Here is a 14,645-nt window from a genome sequence, read left to right as displayed (position 1 = left end):
GATCAAACTTAATTCGGTCTATAAAATTTTCTACCCAATATTTTATCGGTCATTTCGGTCTCGGTCTTTTCGATTTCGGTCTTCGGTCATCCGTTTTTTTGCCCACCGTAACTTGTTTGCTGCACTGCAGTCTGCAAGCGTCAACGCTACAGTCAAGGCAGGCACCATCATCAGGTCAGGTCAGATATTCAGATGGAACCAGGATACGTACCGCGACCGATCTGGGCGATTTGCACAAAAATAACCCAAAACTGAAAGAAAAGCACAGACTAACCCTCCGGCGAAACTATTTCACCAATCTAACCCTTTTGTGTGGCGCCCCTTCCACGGGCGCCACACATGCCCATGTGGCTCCCCACCTGCCGGCGCCACTGACCCAGCCGACGTGGCCCCCTCGCCGCTGAGCTGGTGCGCCCATCCGACGTGGCAGCATGTGTGGCGCCCCTCCCAACGGCGCCACACATGCACTTGTAATCCCCCCGAGCATACTGTGAGACAATTCCTCTGGGACTTAGCCATTTTGCGAGGCTCGATGTGTGGCGCCGACTCCACTGGCGCCACACTAGCATATGTGGCGCCGATGCCACGGGCGCCACACATAGAGGCTCGCGAAAACGGCTAAGGACTTATCGTCCGGAGCCCCCTGGATGTTTTCGACCCAATGTTGATATAAGTTGGCATGTGTGGCGCCGATGCCACGGGCGCCACACAAGCACTTGTGGCGCCAGTTGGAAGGGCGCCACACATTGACTTTTGTTAAAAACATGAAAAATCCTATCAAACTCCAACAGTTACGAGTACAACATTGGACACAACAAGTAGCAATTTCATGACATACACATATAACACTTCATAGGTCACATTGGAGCACGTAGATTCAAACAACAAGTAGCATTACAGACCATGGTTCGACATGACATAGGGTTCACAAATCGATACTTATGAATATAGAGTTCACAACAACTCGTGGGCACATCCTAGTAGCGTCCTCGACGTGCCGTCCTCGCGGGCTGCTTCCGGACGGCCATCCTCTTCGTCCGCTGCCGTGGCTGCTCCTGCTGCTGCTCCTGCTGCTGCTCCTGCTGCTGCTCCTGCTGCTCCTGCTCCTGCTCCTCCTCCTCCTCCTCCTCATCCTCCTCCTCCTCTGAAGAGAACGGCTCGTCGTTCCTCATCCTCGACATATCTGATCTCCGCCGCGGCCCCTCATCCTCCTCAGTGACAACCTTCTTTCCTCGGCTGACATAATCTTCCGGAGTGTACCGGTTTGGACCCTTGCCCCTTGGCTTCAACTGGTAAGCTGACCGTGCGGCTTGCTTGGAGGTACGCTTTGGAAGTATGGCTTGACTCAGAATTAGCTCGTCCTCAGGAATCTTCACAGACACGAACACATGAGATTACAAAGTTGAAATTAGTAAGAACATGTTTGACAGCAACAAAATAGTCCATACCTCCCGCTCTTCTGAAGAGGAAGATGTAGCGATTTCGGCTTCCCGGCAACCTAGCAAGCTGGCTAACCGCCGCATCTTTCGTGCAGTGTTCTGCGTCATCCCGTTCATGGTTACAAATCCACCACATCATAGTATCGTACATTCAAAGTTGGTGATCATACCTTAATGAAATACCGCAACGGTCGGACAGGCTTGTCATCTCTCCCGCTCTGCTCCCACATAACCTCGCACTCCTCAGCTGTTTTTTCGATCTCCTTCCGCTGTGACAAATACAGCATACACAATTGAAGCGTTCACATGGCAATGTAGATGATGTACTAGTTACTGAGAGAATAGAATACCACGAAGTTCAGCTCGGAAGCAATAGAAGTCGATCTCCCTCTGCGAGCAAATCTGTCGTGCTGGCTTTGCCCAACCTCATCGAATCGATGGGGTCGTCCAAGATCTCCTCAGATACGCGTGCTTAACTAACTCGATACGCGTGTTCTCATGGAACCACTCGAGGTAGTTGTTGAAAGCGGCGAAGTTGTGAGGCACAATCGCTCAGGGCCGACATTCCGTGCCGCTTCCAAACACCGTTGGAACGCCGCGATGTGGCCGCTATGATGGATGGCCAATTTGTGATCTTCCTCTGCCGCTGCCTATCAAGCCTGCAAGAATCAACAAGTTAGTTTGTACATCTTCTATCAAGAATCTTCCATCGCATGATTCCAGAAGTTTACCTATGAAGCGCCTTGTCCGTGTCTTGCCACACTGGTGGGCACTCCTGATACAGCCCAAACTGTCTCATCACTCTTTGCGGCTGGTGGTGTTCAACAAGCCACATGCATATGAGTGGGCAGCCGACATCTCCGAGACATTGTCCCAAAGGTATGCCCAAGTGGGCTCCCGATCAGGAGAGTGAGGGTAATGAGGCCATGGCCTCTCGTTGAGTACCCTAGGCCGCCCAACTGATAGGCGGTCCCAGCTCCATACGGAAAGTAGGAGCATGCATCCACCAATACCGCCGCTCCCAGTCCTGCTCCCGATTCTGCGACAAGCTTCGTCCAAGCTAGCATGTAAGACATTTGGTTAGTACTTTGTCTAGCACACTACTATAGGAAAATAGTACATAGAGCAAATCATCACCTGCCGGTAGAGGTAGGCAAGTGCCGCTGTTCCCCAACTCCAACGGTTATCCAACACCGTTAGCGCCTTCAGCCAACACCAATGGGCCAGCTTCCCCCCACTGTCAGGAAAGAGAGTCCTCGAAATCATGTACCATAAGTACACGCGGGCGTACGTCCTCCGAGTGTCCTCGTCGGCCTCTTCCGGGCATTCTCCAAAGTTAGTCCTGATCCATTCGAAAGACGCGCCGGCGGGAGCTCTCTTCTTTGGATCTGCTGGCGGCGGAGGAGCCCCGCCAATAAGCACCTCCATCTGCCGGCGCCACCCATCGAAGCTGTGTTCATACACGGTGGCTCGCCACGAATAGGTAGTCCAAGGATCATGGAAACATCCTGGAGAGTAGGGGCCATCTCGCCGGCCCTCAAGTGGAAGGTGTGAGTCTCCGGCCTCCACCGGTCGACAAGGGCGGTGAGTGCCGAGGGGTTCATGAGTGGCCCCCCACGGCTTACAAGGGATATGAACGGGAGAAGACCGGTAGGCCGGATGAACTCCGTGTACCTCTCGTCATACTCAGATATCCGATGTGCCATGGTAACGAATCTTCAAAGGTTGAAGATCCGTTCCCTTCTCCGTCATATGAACAGCCCGGTGCAACCTGTCGTACTCTTCATCCAGAAGCCACACCATCCTACATGTATGAGCAACACATACATGAGAATATATCCAAATAAGCCATCACACATACATTCCTAACAAATATGAGTTATTCCATCAAGAATACATGAGAATATATCTAACTTTCGAATCACCTATACATCACACATACATGAGAGTTCATATCCAAATACATGCTCCAATTTTGCCTTTCACCACATACATACATAAGGTTCCATACATACACACATACAAATATTTGGATCAAGAATACATGAGTTATTCCATCACAAATAATAGGCATATGTAACAAATTTGAATGCATTTGCTAGGCAAATATTAGACATTTCAACACATGCATACATAGGATTTCAACACATACATGTAAAATTTCATTCAACACATCTAGGGTTCCTACATATCTAGGGTTCCTACATATCTAGGGTTCCTACACATACACATTCAACACATACATAGCCATTTCAAATCTAGTTTCCATGTCTAGGGTTCATGTGCAAATCTAGCAAGATCTATGAAATTAGTGGATGAATGTGAGGGATTCGAAGGGGATTACCTTGAGGAATGGATGGGGAAGAGATTGGCCGGTCAGATCTGACGAATTTGTGGCCGATTTGTTGGGGGAGAGAGGGAGGGAGGAGGAGGAACCGCCGGCCGCCTTGGGGGAGAGAGGGAGGTCGTCCAAGAAACAGAGAAGAAGATGGTCGGGCTGGGCGCGGGCGCGGGCGCCACACTTAAGTGGATGTGTGGCGCCCGTGGCATCGGCGCCACACATGCTAGTGTGGCGCCCGTGGCATCGGCGCCACACATCGAGCCTCGCAAAACGGCTAAGTCCCAGACGTTCCGGAGCCCCTGGATGTTTTGGACCGAAAACATGATATAAGTTGGCACGTGTGGCGCCGTTGGGAGGGGCGCCACACATGCTGCCACGTCGGATGGGCGCACCCGGCCTCGCCGGCGAGGGGGCCACGTCCTACTGGTCGGCTGGCGCCAGGCGGGGAGCCACATGGGCATATGTGGCGCCCGTGGGAGGGGCGCCACACAAAAGGGTTAGATTGGTGAAATAGTTTCGCCGGAGGGTCAGTCTGTGCTTTTCTTTCAGTTTTGGGTTATTTTTGTGCAAATCGCCACCGATCTGCCTCGGCAGCTGCACTGTTCCGCTCTCAAGAAAATCTGCACCGTCCACTTGCTCGATCGGGCGGTGCGCCATGTCTGACCAAAACGAGCTGTCGTCATACTCATACATAGGGAGGACCTCACGCCGCTGTTTTACTGTCAACACAAGCTGCGCTAGTCGGCTAGTGGCAGTGGAGCAGTACATTCCACAACAGTGCCGGCCACCGCTCACCGGGGAAGAGAGAGGAGAGGCAGCCATGCGGTGCTGCTACGTGGGGAAGGCCACCAAGATCTTCTTCGCCGTCGTGGCCGCGCTCGCCGTCGTCGGCCTCGTCGCCGCCTTCGCCACCGTCGTCCACCGCGCCAACTCCCGCCGCTCCGACTCCGACTCCGGCCCCGCCTGCGCCGCCCGCCCCGGCGGCTGCCGCCCGGTCCCGCCCGAGCCCGTCGGCGAGCAGCCGTCACTGCCCTCCACCGCAGCCACCGCCACCCCGCCGCCGCCGCCGCAATATCCCACCTTTCCTGCCCCGGAGACCGCCTTCCCGCCGCCGCTCGCGCCCCCTCTGCAGCCGCCGCCGGCACCAATTGCGTCACCCTCGCCGGCCACATTCCCGTCACCGCCGCCCCCGGACGCGCTGGTGCCGCCGCCGCCAGCAATCGCGTCACCCTCGCCGGAATTCGCGTCACAGCCGCCTCCGGTCGCGCTGGTGCCGCCGCCGCCGGCATTCGCGTCACAGCCGCCGCCGGTCGAGCTGGTGCCGCCGCCGCCGGCGTTGCTGTCTGCTCCGCCACCGGCGGCCCCGGCGGCGCCGAGCCCGTCGGCGTCTTGATGCATGTCGCCGGTTCTTGACTACCTTGATGACTCGATCTCGGAGCAGATTCAGGCTGAGGTGTACTGGTTGATTCAGGTTCAGTTCAGGGCGTGGAATTCGATCTTCCTTGCTGGATTAGATTCTTCTTCATACCGATCCCACATGTGAATTTCACCGATTCGCATCTTGATCTTGTAATTTAGATTATTGCTTACTCTCTCCTGACATTTTTTGTGTTCCTCTCACTTCTTGTTGTCTTGGGTATTAGTTCTTGATGAAATCGGTGTTCTTCTATCCGTGTGCCAATTGAATTGGCCACCTTGGAGTTGGTCGCCGAGACAATTGACCACTTTGACTAGCGTTGACCTCCTCGGATCTTGGGCATCGTTGCGAAGAAATGGTGCATTCATCACATTTTAGAGCAATTCCAATAGTATAGCCAATTGTTGGCTATAATAAGATGCCATGTCACTTGTAGTTAGCATATAGCTAATATGTACAATAGTTGACTATAAGATTGAAGTACTTTACTAACATATGGTCCACCTTTCACTCTCACAAAGTCATAGGAAGTGTCTGCAAGAAATTTATTACATAAGTAGCCTCACCTCCTTCTCTCTCTCTCCTTTTCTCTCTCCTCCAACTAAGCACATATATTATATTTAAACTCTTATAGCCTGCTGACTAAGTCTTATTGTACTTGCTCTTACATCCTCCTGTGCTCCGCTCTTCTCCTTCCCAAGGAAGAATTTTCTTACTGAATACTAGTACTCCATATGCACAAAACTTACTGATCACTGCCAGGTTCTTCTTCTCCAGAGGTCTAAACCTTTGTTGCTTCACTGACAAATACAACTCTGATGCACAGTAGTTACCTACCTTGCACTGAAAACAGATAAGCAAGCAGTGCGCACATGGTAGGGTGGAATCTTTTCTCCTTGTAAAGAGCAAAAAAACACGACACCAACAAATGTATTGTCTGTTTCCCAATGGTTTATTTGTTCAGGTGGTTCTCTGCAGAGCTGCAAACACATGCCCACATGTTGACATGTAAATCTATGTTCCTATGAGCAAACACCCATCTCATTGAACACACCCAGAAGACGTCCTTTTTCTTCTAGCGATAAATTGCACATGAAAACTAAATAACCTTGCCACCATGTTTCTCAAAGTGAATAATGCTTGCAGAACGGACAAATGTTTTCGTTGCATTTCATAAATCACATCGTCCACTTATTTTGCACGCGCAGCATGCTCTGAATTCATATTCATTTTAGCGGAACTTAATCACATTATGTTTTTTTTTTGCTAATAATATCATTATGTTTTTTTTGAACTATAATCTCATTATGCTTGAATAACTGATATTAGGATCCGTGCTGGCAGATCAAGGCCGACCTTCTCATGGCCCAGGTTGGCCCACGAACAGGAGAACTCAGCTTAGGCCCGCTGTATGCGCCTATTGGTCAAAGAATTTTACCAGCAAGAAATCGGACGGGAAAATATCTTGTAGTGTCACACTTCACACGTTGCCACAATACCACTCCAAAATTAAAGTTTACAAGTGTCTAAAAATTGAAAAAATAATATTTTGAGTGCTTGCAAGACGTGTCTTCATAACCCTAGAATTTTCAGATTTAAATTTGAAATACATGTAGAAAAACAAAAAATATAAATTGATGTTGGAATAATGTCATTTGTGCTTTTACCATTTTGCAACATTATTCACGTTAGATTTATCCTTTTTGTTTCTCGGTTCATATTTTGAATTTCATTATGAAAATCCTAGGGAAATATTTTTTGCGAACAAAAAAGTGAGAGATATAATCAATTTGGTAGGCGGAATGGAAAGGCCAGGCTCACATCTTATGAATAGAGGAAGCGAAATGCGGTAGTTAAGAAAAATCCTTAACACTTATTTACAGCTCAAATCCTAACCATAGGGGCCCAGTCTACTAGAGATTGATCCAACAGGAGGCACGAACACAACACTATCTAATATCAAAAAAAAAAAAGAGAAAAGAACACAACACTATCTAAAAACGTCCCGCACTTCTGTCGGGAATAGAATGGAATCCGGGATCAAAGAAAGGGGATGAGTTCGCACCCACCTTCTCCCATATACATCTTTTGACCACTCATAACTATATTTGAACTTTTTAGTCACTTATAAATTTGAATTTTAAGAAGTGGTATCATGGTATCATATAGAGTGCAATATCATTAGATCTCTCAGGTGTTCTTGTACTTTTTGGAGGGCCGATCTAGGATTTTGCCGCTGGATGGCATGCTTTTATAGACACAATGTGTACGCCATTAGAACAATGAGTACAATTTATAAGTTAATATTTGAACAAATTACATGCAAATAGTTTAAGGTTTTAAATACAAAATGCTTTTGTTCCTCACCAAAATGATTACTTTTGAAAGTTTGGTGAACTTTATAGAAAAATTTGATGAGTTTTGACCCTAATTTTCATTTAACCCAAAAGTTCTCCTTACATGTATTACAATACAAACAAACCACATGGATTTCGATACCATTTTGATGAAATTTAAGCGTGGCTGGAACCCACCGGTTGAGATGCCGAGTTGAGCCCGTTTTGAGGTTTGTAGTTTGTGGTGCTGCTTCCTTATACTAAATATCAATAGACCATACAATTTGATTTTTGCAGTCGCAAATCTATTTCCCATTCTGTCCTTGCCACTCCTGCAAATGAACGTTTACACAGTGTAGTACATCCCACTTCCGAAAGCAGAGCAAGGAAAAGCTGAGTAACCCTGGTTTCTGTCTTTCTGAATCTGAACAGAGCAGTGAAGCTAACAAGCAAACACAGATATCTTACGTGTTCTAAACGGGTGCTCTGAATGAGAACAAGCAAGGTTAAACACATAGTACAAGCGATGTTTAAAGAATGTGAATTGTATTTATTTTTGGATAGAGAGATACAACAAATAAATCGTAGATTACACAGGTAATAGGAAGGAACATGCAGGGAAGGCAATATGCATGCCAGTGCCACTGCCAGCCTGAGAGGACACTAGAATAGCAAAGAACAAAATTCTCAAATGTATCGACATGATTCAGACTTAAGCGCCCCAAAAACTTAAGCCTTGGTACCGACGGATCGCTGCCCAGGTAACTCTCACATGGCGAACACCACGGCCATGCCCATGGCGATCGCAACGGCGGCCTTGGCACCGATGGTGGCGGCGCTGGACGGTGTACTGCCGGTTGGCGACGACACGTTAGGCAGCTGCTCGTCGGTGGTAGATCCCACAGGAGCCGGTGCAGGCGCCGGGGCGGCGACAGGGGCGACGCTCCTCTGGCCCCTGGGCTTGGCGGGGGTTGCGGGTGTTGCGGCGGCGGCGACGACGTTGACCGCGAGCTTCATGCCGGCGGTGCAGTGGCCGGGAATGCCGCAGATGAAGTAGCGCTTGCCGGCGGTTGTGAGCTTGATGGTGGTCTTGCCACCGGTATAGGTGGCGACGGCGCCGCTGGCCGAGCAGGCGTCGTAGCCGGCCTTGCTCACCTCCACGACGTCGTGCGATGACGAGTAGTCGAACACTGCAATCGTTCAGTGGCAGCGTGGCCGGGAGATTGTCAGACTGCAGGTTCTTGATAATCGCTTGCAGCCAACCGGCGGGCAAACAGCTGAGCTTAGCAGGAGAAGAGATGACAAGAGCTGCTTACCGAGGCTGTCTTTCGTGGTGAACTTCTGAGCGCCGGACCAGGCGTCGTAGCCGCCGCTGGTGGTCCACTTCACACCGCTGCCGCCTACCGGGTGATCCACCGCGGTGGCGAGCTGCGCAAGCGCCGCCACGGCCACAACTGCGAGGAGGATAGCCTTCACCATTGCCATCGATCGAGCCCTCTTAGCTTACAATGAAAGTGGTTGCCGGCCGTTGAGGTTGTCGAGGTAAGTTGAGTTTGATGCTTGAGAGAGTGAAGATCTGGGATGATTGTGGAGCTGGCTGGTGAGTTGGCGCTTATATAGACGGAGCTGCAGCGCGTACGCGTCGTCATGCCTGACATGGTTGACGGCCGCGCGCCGGACGGGAGAGGTTGGTGGCTGGACGCGGCTGTTCCTTTGACCTGCAGCCAGCTAGCTATCTTCAACTGATCTCCATTATTATGCATTGCTGCAGCTTCCTTGCTCGCAGAAAAGAAATGTTAGCTCCGGGGCGCCATGTGCAAGTCCTGCGCAGTCGTGCTCGACAACTACGATTATCTGCCTATTCATGATCACATTGCATACTTTAGTCCGCCACCTTTTGTTAGTTGGGGATGTTTTGTTTACAGGTTTCCACGTTATACGGGCGCGCGCGGGGTGCCGAAAGTAGAGCAGCCTACCTACTATACGTGTGTTCATGGCTTCCACACCGACATTATATGTACTATCCCCAATATCTTGGACGCTTACAACCCTCCGCGTTCCAAATAGGTTTATGTTCTTTTACTTTTTCAATCTTCCTAATGCTAATTGCTAAGTCACCTAGTGGAATGTTTTATTTACAACTTAGTAGATTTCTGAAAACTACGACTTCAGTTTGCTGAAATGCAACTTGCACTTTACAATATATTATTCACTAAACTGATGTTGAATTCTGTACAACGATTTGTATTATGTATATAGAAGAGGTTTCTTTTCTCTCTCCGTTCTCGCCCCCTCCACCTCTCTTCTAGCTTCCACCAGATCCAGGCCGGCCGGCCCCTCTCCCTCCCTTCTCCGACGTCTGCCGGCGTGGTGGCGGGTGGGGGACCCCTCCATGTACACTCGAGTCTAAGTTTGTGGTTTTCTGCTAGATGCCGGTGTCATGGAGCATGTCACCGCCGCTGTCGAGCTGCTGGTGGTGACCCCTCCACCCTCAGTCGCCGGCAACGGTTTCTTCCGACCGGCGATGCAAGTTTTCTTCAATCTCTAGGCCGTCGTGCCATCAAGGAGGCCTCTTTTCTCCATCACGGTAAGCTCCCGGAGCCCCGTCCCAAGTGGTAGCGTCCATGGCGATGGTGTTCTTGGATCTGATGCGATGTGGCGGTGTGGTCGACATGCATGTTGATCCGATTGCGTTCTCGGTTTTAGATCTAGGGTCATTAGTGCAAAATGTGAGGACTTGGTTATAATTTATGATTTCTGGACTGTCTTGTAAGTTGTAGCTGCACCAATTTCAATAAATAGAGCTTCTCGGTCCTTTCGACCCCTGTTAAAAAAAAACAGGTTTCACACAACCTAGCAAAAAAATCAACAGAGAAACTTTAAAAATAAAGAAACCAGGAGAGCATTTAAAATTGGTAAATCACAAAGTATATTTGTATAATCAGGTGGTCCACACAAAAGAGAAAAAATCATATGTGAAATTAGAGAGCATTCACAACAATATCTGATTTTTTTCATCGATGTTTCTCAGTAATATTTCTCCCCTTTTCTCTAACCCTTTCAACTGTATAATACTGGAATTTTAATTTTTTTTTGCATTAAAAAATTTGCCCCCTCTCTAATTTCCTTTTCACTTTTATCTTATTCATTTTGCCACTTTATCTAATTTTTTAAATTCTTTTTCCAAATTTTTGCGTCAACTATACAGCCATTTGTTTGAAACCATTCGCATGTCTATTATTATTCGTTTTACTGGTTTGTCTATTGTTTATTGTTCCCGTTCTTGTGTTAACTATCCTACCACTTGTCCGAAACCAGTCTCATGTCATCCTTCGGTTCCAACTGCATTAGGTGTAGAAATGGACGAAACTTATTCGGTAAAAAAATGATAATTCATTTAATTTGTTATTTTCCGTTAGGTACCAAAGTTGAACTCGGTTTTTCTTTTGAACTGGTGAACTCAGACTATAGTCGAAGGACAATTTTTTTTTCCTCTATGCTGGTAATCGTCTTTCCGGCCGGAGGAACAGCTATCATACTAGTTTCCAAAAGGAGCCTGAAAATGAAAGATGAACAAGGACTAGCGGTGTAAAGTCAAGTTATTAATCAGTCCTGAATGCATAAGCACCAAAATCAGTGGCACAAATGATGCGTGGGCACATGGTGGTGCATTGCATTGCCCTGTGAAGTGTCAACTCCGGGAGGTGGTAGGGCTTGGCTCTTGCGGGGAAGGGAAGATTCCTGTCTAGATCGACCGAGAGTTGTGCAATGAGAAAATTGTGCTGTGGATTCATGCTTTACTATACTATTGTTTTGTTTATCATCGTGTATGGTGGGAGTAGTTACCCGCACCTAACTTAATCAGCTTGTCAGAACGGTAAGATGTACAACGGCTTGAACTTGAGTTCGAGTAAAGCTTCCCACTAACAAAGAGTGATGCTATACACACGATAAATTTTATCCGATTTATGTACGATCAAACATACCACACGCAGCGGTTTGGCTTTGGACTGGAACAGTGACTTGGGTTCCGGATGAAAATACCTGGTCTACGTAGACCCATTCCATTAGGTGAAACGTGTGTAAACAAATACTCCGGCGACACCTCCATCTGGCGTCGTTGTCCCCTTCGTCGACCTCGAGTCCTCCGACGACGAGTTGTACAAGCCATCCCCGGGGTGGGAGACGCCGGCCAGGGCAGCAGCAGCCAGGCCGCGTCGCCGAAGGGCGTGGGGATTTGGGCGTGGGGAGCCCCAACGAGTGGGGATGCTCTTAGTTACACCACTAGCATTTCCAGCAGATCGACGCAAATAGTTTAGGGTTATTCATTTTAGTTCATGCGATAAGAGGACACAAAAAATCTAACACATCAGTTCGACATAAATGGATCATGGTTGTTCGTGCAGGCCCACCGTCATTGATTCAGAAAAATAGTTAGCGTGATTTTTATTAATACTTCCACAAAAATGATGCATCTTTATAGAGTGTGTTAACCTAAACTATGATGGCCATAACTACTCGGTGTCGCCCTTCCTTCCATGGTCGGGGCTACTCGCAGTCGAGCGGCCTCCCTGTTGTCGGCGTGGCTAGAGGGGCCGACATCATTGGGGGCTTCCCGTGAGCCACATACCTCGTGCTCATGCTATGCGCGCGACGCTGAAAACTGGCCGCAGACACGATCTTCTACATGTCGCAGTCATGGCGCCCCTCCTCCCACCTCCGGCGCGTCTGGCCCTTTGCCATGGCAGCGTCCCATCAGGCTCTCTCCGCTAGCAATGTCGCCTCCATGTCGACATCGTAGCAAGCCTGGTCCCTCGCCACCACCTCCGCTACCTGCACCATCTCTGTGGCCGCCTGCTCCATGTTCCGGGTCTCCAGATCCACCTGACAACGGGAAAAGGGCTCACACGAAGGGAATCGAGCGGCTACGCGCGGGAACGAGGCTGGAAGTTTATGCACAAGACATATTGCGTCTGCGTTAACGATGGTGGGAAAAAATGTCGGACCACCGGGTCTGACTCCTCGACCCAAACAGACAAGGAGACGTTATCAGCCGATTTTATGTCCGCCGCTCGACTCAAACGAATCAAAACGGATACATTTGATGTTTAAAATGGGTCTACCGCAGGAAATGCCTTAACATCGAAGATTTTTAGGGAGAAAAAACTAAATCAAAAGGATTGAATTGGAAAAAGACGATTATTATTCCCTCTTCAAAAAAAATGATGCTCAACTCTGTCTAGATATGAATGTGCATAGACATATTTTTAGTTATAGATACATTCAAAACTATAAAAAAATTAGGACCGGGGACTACATGTTTCGTAGCTGAGAATATTTTAACGAGGCTCGGCAGTACTGCGGGTGTTGGTCTGAGGACTTGTGCACCGGCCGGAGAGAAAAATAATTTGCACCATGAGAAAGGAGCATCGTACACAGATCGTACATGAATCGTCGTGTGTGAAGCATTTTCGACTAACAAATTAACAATCTGTTCGAGTATGTTAGTATACATCTACCTATCTTGTAATACCTACTACTGGACTAGGAGAGTTGACCTGCGATGATGAGTTATTGAGCAACGGCTATGCGTAAATTTTCAAGTTCAAAGGTTGTAGTTGTTTTTGGTCAACAATGCTTGAGAAAAAAACTGAAATTTTAGGTTCATATACATATATTGGTTGGTTTTATTTAACATACTCACTCCGTCCTAAAATAACTTGCTCAACTCTAACTAAATACGGAAATATATAGCGGAAATATTTTAGCGGGAGTGATGTTTTGTCTCTTGGTGCATATACTCTGTTTATTTTAAAATTCATCTTTGATACATTTCAAAATGTTAAAAAATCCATATAAAAAATTTATGTGTACATCTTCATATGCTACGTGCGCATAAAGTCTTTCCATGAAAAACCAACTTGTCGTTTGGGCTGTGAAAAAAGTCAAAATTTGGTGATAAAAATAAGGTTTTTTTGTGAGGCATGTTTTGTATTTTTACTTTAACCACAAAATGTATTGTTTTTTGGGAAACTGTACTAGCACACTTAGATTATCGAGATGTACATGCGAATTTTTTTCATAGTTAAAAATATGTTTTTTGACCTAGGAGAAGAATTGAATTTCCATATTTTAGTTGAATAATTACATCTAAATCTACTATGGTGCACACGTTTTCCAAGACGAACTTTGACCATAAAAATTGAGCAACAAAATCTTGATTATATTATACTCCAACACGTTTTCCAGGAGTATGTAATTAGTATCGTTGGATTTGTATTGAAAAACACTTTTTGATTCTGTTAATTTCATACAAATAATTTTTATCTATTTAAAATAATTTTTGATCAAATAAAAAACACGTAAAACGAGAACACCTTATTTCTTTCAACGGAGGTACTAGAAAAGATTGAGAAGTTATTTTAGATGGAGTGAGTAGAAGTATATAGCCATTACTAGTTCAGTTCGGACTGTTCGCACTCACCGGCTCGCTGGCACATGTCTTCCCCATGTTGTGTTACACCATTTGTGACTGAGGGGCGTTGCTAAGCACGTGGCCAATCCATTATCATTGTGAAACTAGATGGCACCCCGCGCGTTGCTGCGGGTGCTTTTAGAAAATATATTATTGGATAATAGGAATACTGAAAAATCATATCAAGAAGTTAACATAAACTGAAAGGTTATTGAAATAATGTAATACTCTCGATATAGTGTGGTCGAAATCAGGATTTAGCAGGTTATATAAAATTAAGAACTGGAATAAATCATACACATGGCATTGATTTAGAGCAATGTATTTAATTTATACCAATTTGATACATTGTAGACAGCATGCTGAAATCAGTTGGAAGCAAGATAAGAAGAGGTAGGAGTGTGTAGGACGTCTATCCAATGAAAAACTGGAGTTACTGAAGAGGTAGGAGTGTGTAGGACGTATTTCCAATGAAAAACTGTTGAGTTACTGTTCTTATGTATGCAAAAAGTCTTGTATTCTTATTTGAGCGCATCACCTCCTCATTCCTTTTGTAGATACAATCTTATGTCCACCGTAAGATATGCTGAAAGTGAACCATAATAAACATGACCATTGAGTTATTTAAGAAAAATAC

At 47.1% G+C, this 14,645-nt stretch overlaps 3 protein-coding genes across 3 annotated transcripts; 1 reads left to right on the top strand and 2 right to left on the bottom strand.

Moving 5' to 3' along the window:
• Positions 1-801: 801 nt before the first annotated feature.
• LOC127330314 (uncharacterized) lies at positions 802-1,863 on the bottom strand. Its single transcript, XM_051356568.2, has 4 exons — positions 1,790-1,863; positions 1,610-1,708; positions 1,449-1,538; positions 802-1,370 (listed from the first exon to the last, which is right to left on the bottom strand). The coding sequence occupies exons 2-4, from the start codon at positions 1,667-1,669 to the stop codon at positions 978-980; spliced, it is 543 nt and encodes a 180-aa protein (XP_051212528.2). The 5' UTR covers positions 1,670-1,708; positions 1,790-1,863; the 3' UTR covers positions 802-977.
• Positions 1,864-4,422: 2,559 nt separating this feature from the next.
• LOC127330313 (uncharacterized) lies at positions 4,423-5,390 on the top strand. The gene has a single exon (XM_051356567.2). The coding sequence runs from the start codon at positions 4,436-4,438 to the stop codon at positions 5,171-5,173; it is 738 nt and encodes a 245-aa protein (XP_051212527.1). The 5' UTR covers positions 4,423-4,435; the 3' UTR covers positions 5,174-5,390.
• Positions 5,391-8,062: 2,672 nt separating this feature from the next.
• Positions 8,063-9,135, bottom strand: LOC127334166 (mavicyanin-like). The gene is made up of 2 exons (XM_051360584.2): positions 8,850-9,135; positions 8,063-8,723 (listed from the first exon to the last, which is right to left on the bottom strand). Exons 1-2 carry the CDS (start codon positions 9,016-9,018, stop codon positions 8,302-8,304), a joined length of 591 nt encoding a protein of 196 aa, XP_051216544.1. The 5' UTR covers positions 9,019-9,135; the 3' UTR covers positions 8,063-8,301.
• Between the last annotated feature and the right edge of the window lie 5,510 nt (positions 9,136-14,645).

Source organism: Lolium perenne, chromosome 2 (assembly GCF_019359855.2).
Source record: "Lolium perenne isolate Kyuss_39 chromosome 2, Kyuss_2.0, whole genome shotgun sequence".
Classification (NCBI taxonomy): Eukaryota; Viridiplantae; Streptophyta; class Magnoliopsida; order Poales; family Poaceae; genus Lolium; species Lolium perenne.
The sequence above is the reverse complement of the archived record's forward strand: the minus strand, read 5'-3'. Positions and strand labels throughout refer to the sequence as shown.